An 8,005-nucleotide genomic window follows, 5' to 3' on the forward strand; every position below is an offset into this window, starting at 1 on the left:
AGTACTTATTCAATCAGAGGCGGAAGAGAAGAGCTCCCCTAGCAACACGGCAAGGGAAGAGGCCCAGTAAGAACCTGAAGGCCAGGTGTAGCAGAAAAGCCCTCCATGTGAATTTTAAAGATATGGGCTGGGATGACTGGATAATAGCACCTCTGGAATATGAAGCATATCACTGCGAAGGTCTTTGCGAATTCCCCCTTCGATCCCACCTAGAGCCCACCAATCATGCAGTTATCCAAACGCTAATGAACTCAATGGACCCTGAATCGACGCCTCCAACTTGCTGCGTTCCAACCAGGCTGAGTCCTATCAGCATTCTTTTCATTGACTCTGCAAACAATGTGGTCTACAAGCAGTATGAGGACATGGTAGTGGAGTCGTGTGGCTGTAGGTAGCAGAACAGTTGCTCATGTGAATATATTACAAAAGATGCTGAACATAACCTCTCCTGAAACATGGTTAACTTAATTTCTCACCTCTAGGGTATGTTTACAAGGATGTAGTACCAAATCCAGCGATTCTGTGTGTCTCTCCATCATCTCTCTGCTGTGGGCACATTTCAATAGTACTTGGATACTGTCACACTGCCCAATGTAAAGCCGTGTATTGACAACACAAGACTGGCTCTAACTAAACTCTGCGATGGGGAAGATTTGACCTCCATGCCTCCAATTCACCTGCTTTTACCCTAGAGGCAGTGTGTAAAGATGGTATTGGTGAGCTGTGGATATGACCTGTTTGATCCTTTGAACATCCTTGAGGCTGAATTTGTGTCTGAGTCCCACGTGCACAGCCCATGAACAATTGTAAGGAAATAGTCCTGATGTCTAGAAGTTGTGTTCTGGCATGCTCCCATCTTGGTGTAAATAGTCGCACTGTAATATGATTATTTTTCTGATTAGCTCTCGAAACCATGCATATATAAAAGGGACTAATTAAACTTAATATGTTGATTTAGTTTTAAGTTGTACATGGAGATGGGTTATGTGGGAGGTGTTTGTTTCCATGTATGTTTTCCTCCAAGCTACATATCTTACTTAAGTATCCACCTTTCCATTATTGTGTAGCAAGGTATATTACTCTGTATAAGGTCCAAGTTGTTCTCAAATGCTCCTAGTAAAAGCGTTCAGTTATGGCATAAGATGTAATAAATTATTGACACAGTGCTACATTGTGTGTAGCTGTCCAGCTCTGCATAATTATAATGCTGTTAAGAATTTGTTTTAATGTTTTTGTACAATAAATACAAGTGAAAGGGACTTTTCAGTGAGGCAGAATACTGGTGGTACGCATAACGTTTGGGTATCTCACTTGCCTCTAACTGCTGACTGGAAACACTGGAAGAAAGATCTGAAATTGGGCGTGGAATGGCACTATCACTGGATGTACCTGGGGCTAGAATGAATCATGCAGCTGATTGCAAAAGAGCGGTTATCTTTTTATTCCACGCTCCAACAGCTGCGTTTGCATATCTCCTGTATCTATTCCAGGCAAGGATCATAAATTTATTCTGGGATTTCTCTTTCTATGATTCCACCTACAAAACCATACAGACATTTAAATGTAGATGGATCAGGCAGGATGTGGGAACTGTTGGAAATGTCTGAAGTAGCTTATCAATAGTTAAGTTACAAATGCTAATGTTTGATGTCTTTGTTTCGCTGCAGTGTAAACCAGCAAGTCACATGAGTTCCCAGGTCTGAACTCTGCTTGCACAGCATCGCTGCCAGGGATGCTGTCAGGAGGTGGATATGGCTCTGAGCTCCTCCTGCACTGACCCCAGACTGAGCCTGTTCTAACTCACACTGACGGAGTGTGGTCTGAAGCACCCACCCAATGGCCACAGAGAAGTGGTGGCCAAATCTCTGTCCTTCTTTGTGCCCCTCTCTGAGCTGCTGAGCTCCTGTAACAGCTCACAACACATGGGCTCCTGGGCAGGCAGACCTGCCACGTACATCAGCAGGATGGTGCAGAGAAAACATTGCAAAAAGCTTTCATATGTGTGATATCTTTGTGATTTCTGCCCAAGCTGTGAAATAACACTAGATGAGGTGGGTCAGAATATTTGACGGGGGGGAGTGACTAAACAGCAGGTAAATAATACACTTAAAATGTGTGCACTTGAAGCTACCCCATCACACACACCTGAGAAATTCTGGTGCTTCACGGGTGTGGATTGTGGCTCAGGGCTGCCTCTGGGCTCCAGGTGGGCATTCCACAGGTCCTGCTCCCCCAGCCAAGGCCACAGCCAGGACCACAGCCATTGCCAGGACCACAGCCAGGACCACAGCTGCTGACCACATCTCTGCTGCCAGCCGCCTTTGGGCTCCCCATACAGCTTTCAGCCCCAGGAGTTTTGAATCCCAAGCTTTACTATGAGCTTATGTCTAAACAGGTTTTGCCATCGTCACAGTAGGAGAGAAAGCGTTCTCCTGCCAGTCAAGAATCAAGAGAATGACTCCCTTTTGCCCATTCTGCTTGAGCACTGCTTTTCTTCCCTCTGGCTGCTTCCTGGGTGGCTGACCTGCAGCACTGCGGCTCCTTTCCCCCGTGCTGACCCCAGCTGCATTCTGCAGATGTTGGGTGACGTGACGAAGGGCAGCCTCGTTCCCTGATGCACTGCTCCCATGCGTGTGCCTGTTCCCAGTGGAACCTCTGCCCTCACATGTGACAGACACAGCCATGCCGCTCCATTCAGTAACAGCACCAGCGCATTGCTCCCCTGGATGGAAGATTCAGAGAAGTAATTACAAATGGAGTTTAAATTGGCATCTAAATGGAAAAGAATGCCAGGATTCTGTGATTGGCCCAAAGCAAACAGCATGAATCTAAGAAAATTGAAAGAAGCACTGATGTATAAATGTCTAAAAAAGTGCTAGCTCAAAAAACTTCAAAATTCTGGTAGGTGGTTTAAATAAGGTTGAAGAAAACTTGAAACTAGAGACACCTCAGTGCTACAGTTAGCTCATTACCACAACAGTATTGCCAGATCCTGGGTTTGGACTAAACAGGGCCGCTGACTTTCACTGTGGTATAAACATACCCCAGCCCTTCAGTGCTTTATTGCTGCACTGTCTCAGCTGTCGAGGTCCCTGGTGCTAACAACTGTCTCTGTAATTAATTAGAATGGTTATAATCACATAAATCTACAGTGCTGGAAGGCTACTTGTCTCAAAGTTGTTTCTGTTATGTCACCCACAATTTCAACAACAAAAGAGACAGCCATGGTGAGCTGTTTTTTTTTGTTTTATTTTTAAGTCTTAATTCCATGTATCCATTCAATTTCGACTCGAAAGCATTTCAGATCTTGTTATCTGGACTGAGAATGGAAACTTGCATTGAAGCTCCCAAGGAGTGGGATTGGTGGCCATTACAAATATTCCTGACCGCAGAAAACCCAGAAGTAGAGCCCAGATGGGCACGTTGGAGCCTCATTCCTCCCTGAAAGCAGAGGTCTGGGGACAGGGCACAGTGTGAGACTCGATACACTGCAAAGCAATTGGGAAGAACCAGAGGGCCTTGGGACTGCAGGAGTTTGGCACCGCTTCCTTCAGCGTGGCCATTATACAACGTGCAAAGATAGACACCCTCAGTTATTGTCGCGGCTTTCTTCCCATGGGTGAGTTGGTGTTAGTGACTGGATGGCTGAAACGCGTGGAAACCTGAGCTGTACAGCAATGCAGGTTAAAAGTTCAGCTTTCCACCTTTATGATGGCAGGTCTCACTCTCTCACTGAGAATGCCTCATTTGTATTTACTTTTTAGGGTCATTATCTGTCCCACGAGAGTCTTTGTGAAGGTCCAAATTTTCAAATAAACAGTACACTATAAGACAGGTATGTGTGGATAATTTTTGTTGTATTTGGCTAAAATATGGGTACTAAGCTGAATAGGTAAACATAAAAGTATGCCATTTAAAACAATGCATTCCCATTAGTGTTTGAATATGTGCCTAAACTCCATGTACACTTTTACATGGTTATGTCATTTCCTGTGTAAAATGTGCTTGTTTGTGCAGCAGCCATATGAAAGAAGCAGTAACCCGCTATGTGGGCTATTTGAAGCTTTCTTTAAGAAACATAAAAACCCCTTGACCCTTGTATAATAAAAGGTGTTAAAAGATACTGCTTTTATAACATCTTAGCCAAGACTAATAAGAATGTACAAAGAAAACAGGTTTTTTTTTCTCCATAGTCCTGGTCAATCACGTGTTTTTTTTATGAATTTACTGTTGCTGTTGGGTAGTAAAATGATATTTAAAAATAAAATCGCATGGGCTTCCATTGCTTCTCAACAAACTTAATGAAGAAGGAAATCTTAACATTCTTTGAAAAACAATAAATGTGGCGTGGTGAATACACAGTGCTGAGCACCCAGAATAGCCCACTTGTTGTCATCCCATGTTTGCTGATGTCCCCCTGTTGCTATACTTTTTTTTCTGCAGAATTGGTTCTGGTTTTCTAGCTGAAGTAATGCAACAGGATTCTGCTTTCCTGCTGTCCTTTCCAAGGGCACAGCTGCCCAGAGTCGTTTGACTCCACTGCGGTGAGCGCTCGGCTGCTCTCTGCTAGCAGATGGAATGTGCACTTTGTGATGGACAGAGCAGTGCCCCTTGCCAGGCTTTGCCATTCAGGAATCAGGGCTGTGCAGCCTCTGCCCATTGCTCTGCCAAAGCAGTGTTGTTCAAATGAGTGCAGTACATTCAGGTACTGTCTGCTTGCTTTTGACAAGATGCCATTTATCATTGATAATATTCAGAAAGAGCCATTTATTAAAAACAAAACAAAACAAAACAAAAAAATAGCCACAATTTGGTTTTTGCTTGTGCAGGTGCCTTCAAGACATTAATCTTACTCCAGAAATGCTGAAAGAGAAACACAGCTTGGGTCCTGCACATGCAAAGAGAAGGGGCTGTGTATCTTTACCAGAGCTCTCTTCTCTGCAAAGGTGTGGTAACACTTGCAAACTTCAGGCAGCAAAGAAGTCCTTAGCTCATCTTGTTGGTGGCCAGGTGGCAGAAGCCCAGAGAGAATGGAGAAGGGCTGCATGGGGAGAAGCACACTGCAGGAGGAGGTGCTCTGTAGAAGCACCTGAATTCGGAGTGGGAGGAAGGGCTGCAGAGCGCAGGCAGTGGCTGAGTGCTGGGTGATGGGCAGAGGAGTAAAGGTGGACTGTGTGCACAGTGGGAGTGAACGTGCACCCAAAGGGAACAAGAGCTGAGTTGGGTGACAGTGCTGCTGGTGGGAATGGGTGGGCCCACGTGCCAAGCAGTGAAAAAAAACTTCTCTTCTGAGGGCTTGGCACCGCACATCCATGGCAGCAGCTGCTTCAGCATGAGGACTGACTGTGTGCGCTGCTGAGGAGCATCCAGAGCACCACAGCTGAGAAGCCTGAGTCTGCGTGAGGAAGTGCTTTCATTTATGAGGTATTCGATGGATGGTGAGTTTCCCTGCGGGGCTGCTGGCAGGCAGGTGGCCTGTCTTCTCTAAGCCCTGTGCAGCCTAAGATCAGAAAGAAACTTGAAGTGCCCTTACTTAGGGTGTTTGGTGTTTTCCGCTACAGCCTTGGCTCTAGCTGATTCTGAGCACTAAAGTAAGTGACTTCACAGTCAGCTCAAATGGGAGAATCTGGTGCGAGACATGAAGTATCCAAGTGCTGAGCAGGGGGCTGATGTGAGGAGCCACGCTCAGAGCTTCCCCTCACCGAGGTCAGGTTCCTGTGGATCCTTCCCCTGCTGTGCTTGGAACCGCTGGGAGACACAAGGAGAGGAGTGGGGACTGCACAGCCCTCACCCTGCAAGAGGGAATGGAGCAGCTGCCTGGGCATGGCTGAGGCAGAGGCCCACACTGCACACCTTGTGGGCAGCACCGAGCTGCCCAGGTCTGCGACAGTGGGAATGCAGAGAAAGAGCTTGCACCATACATTTCCACATTCAGCCAAGTCCCTTATCTGCTGGGCCCTTAGCTAAGCAGCTGCGTTACAATAAAGATGGATACTGTAGGTATGTTGTGAGGACAGCTGCTGAATGCATCCATCAGGCAAGAAATAGCGAGTGCAGGGAGGGAGAGGGGAGAAAGAAAGGTCTGGAGCAACTGACGGCAGCACCGCCAACATTTGGGTTCTGGGCACACATCCAAACAACCACTCCTGCACGTGAAGGTGTTTGCAAGAACCTGTCACTGCTGTCAGTTCCTTCCCAGATCCCCGAGCCACAGCCTGGTGCCCAAGCTTGGTCAAGGCTCAGGTGCTTACATGGATGTCCAGTGACCACAGTCCATGGACCTCTACTTCAGAGCACCCTCAAAGGAACTTCACCATTGAGGTGGGGTGGGGACGGAAGATAAATCTCTGCAGAAGTGTTACAGAAATGGGACCAGTTTAGTCCTTTTTTCCAATGGAATACCATGTGATTATTATCTGATCGATACGTTCCAGAAGATATAAGAGACTGGCAGGAGTTTTTCTGAGGTATGCAACCTTCAGAAATAGATTGATTCTTTGAAGTGCTAAGAAAAATGACCTGCTATTTATCTAAAAATATAAGTACAGCGGAGCTATCTTTCTCTCAAAACATTGTTGTATTTTCATCAGAGCAAAAGCCATATGAAATAATTCACTTCTTGCAATAGTAATGAAATATTCCCTATGCCAGTAAGATAAGAAAGTGATGAGGAGCATGTGCTGGCGCTGTCCAAGTTTAAGAACATTCAACCTCCACCATTAAGCCTACTGATTTTTAATAAATCTTGGAATTCTGGGGAAATTCCAGAGGTTTGGGAGGCTCTGGAGAGAAGGGATTTAGTTCAGTACTATAAAGGGTCACTGTGTCGACCCAGCAATTATAAGCAAATTATGGGACTGTTGATACTGACTGAATCTTACGATGAGACCAAGGGATGGTAGGTTAATTCCTGGGTGATAAGGACAGGATAAACAATTAAGATGATTTAGCTGGATGAGCTGCACACCCCAGGTATAAAATTTTACCTGGGGACTCCACATCTCTGAAAATGCCATCTCAGTTTTCACAGCCATCAAGGCAGCAAACACAACTGTAGCAAGGACTGGGAGAGAAACAGAACAAATGGGAAAACAATATGCAGGCACTCCAGGGATTTGCACAGCCCTTGAACACTCTGTGATATGGCAGAGCTGGAAAAAAGGCAATAAGAAGGAATGGAAGTATGAAACAGCTTCTGTGTAAGCAGTAATTAGATAGACTGGAGCTCTTCAGAGAGAGGTGGCTGGGGCAAGAAGGAAAGGTGTTGAGGGCTAAGAATGTGGACGGGGAGCAAGTTTGCTCCCAAATGAGAACCACAGTGCCCTAAATGACACCAGTCCTGGACAGGGTTGACACAGAGATACTGACTCCTGCAGTGTAGCCCAGAGGCACAGCACCGGACCACACGCTGCCTGGATGTTAAACAACTCCATATGTTAAAGAAAAACTGACTGCACAAGTTCATGGAAGAAAGCTCCATGAAAGCTGGTGGGCACAAGGTCCCCGACTCCCTGAGCTGGAAGCTGAGGAGCTGTGACAGGAAAACACAACTCCCTATTCCCCCTTGGTGTCCTTAGTGTATGTGGGGACCCGTCACCCATTGGACACAGGCTAGATGCCCTCATGGTCTCACCTGGCAAAAACCATTCTCATGTTCTGTATGGAGCCCAAAGCTTCCAGGGAAGTCACACAGTGGGACGTCCTGGCTGGAGCCATCGGGCAGGACTTGTGGAGCCTTGGCCACTGCCCTGTTAGAGAACCATGGCTTTCTGATGTGGGATCTCTTTTCCCACCAATTTGTTTTTAAAAGGAAGTCTATTTTTAAAGCTGCTTGGAATTAAATGATACTACATAATAGCTGGGTATTACATATTTGGAAAGAGAGATCCAGGATTGATTTAAAGACCAGAAGTTTTAAAAAGCTCACCACAGTCAACTCTGAGCTAATTCTGTGAATATTAGCACTTCATTTTTTTAATAAGCAGCTTATTTCTACCTACTGTCC

General features: G+C 45.9%; 1 protein-coding gene across 1 annotated transcript in view; it reads left to right on the forward strand.

Annotated features, from left to right (window-relative positions):
- Positions 1-395, forward strand: part of GDF5 (growth differentiation factor 5) — a 3,037-nt gene extending 2,642 nt beyond the window's left edge. Inside the window, exon 2 of the mRNA XM_065754299.1 lies at positions 1-395. This exon is cut by the window's left edge and continues 474 nt beyond it. Within this exon, the coding sequence (XP_065610371.1) occupies positions 1-395 (395 nt within the window).
- Positions 396-8,005: the final 7,610 nt, after the last annotated feature.

The sequence above is a fragment of the Cyrtonyx montezumae genome, unplaced genomic scaffold, assembly GCF_038088225.1.
Source record: "Cyrtonyx montezumae isolate F1298 unplaced genomic scaffold, pur_monq_1.0 scaffold_9, whole genome shotgun sequence".
Taxonomy (NCBI): Eukaryota; Metazoa; Chordata; class Aves; order Galliformes; family Odontophoridae; genus Cyrtonyx; species Cyrtonyx montezumae.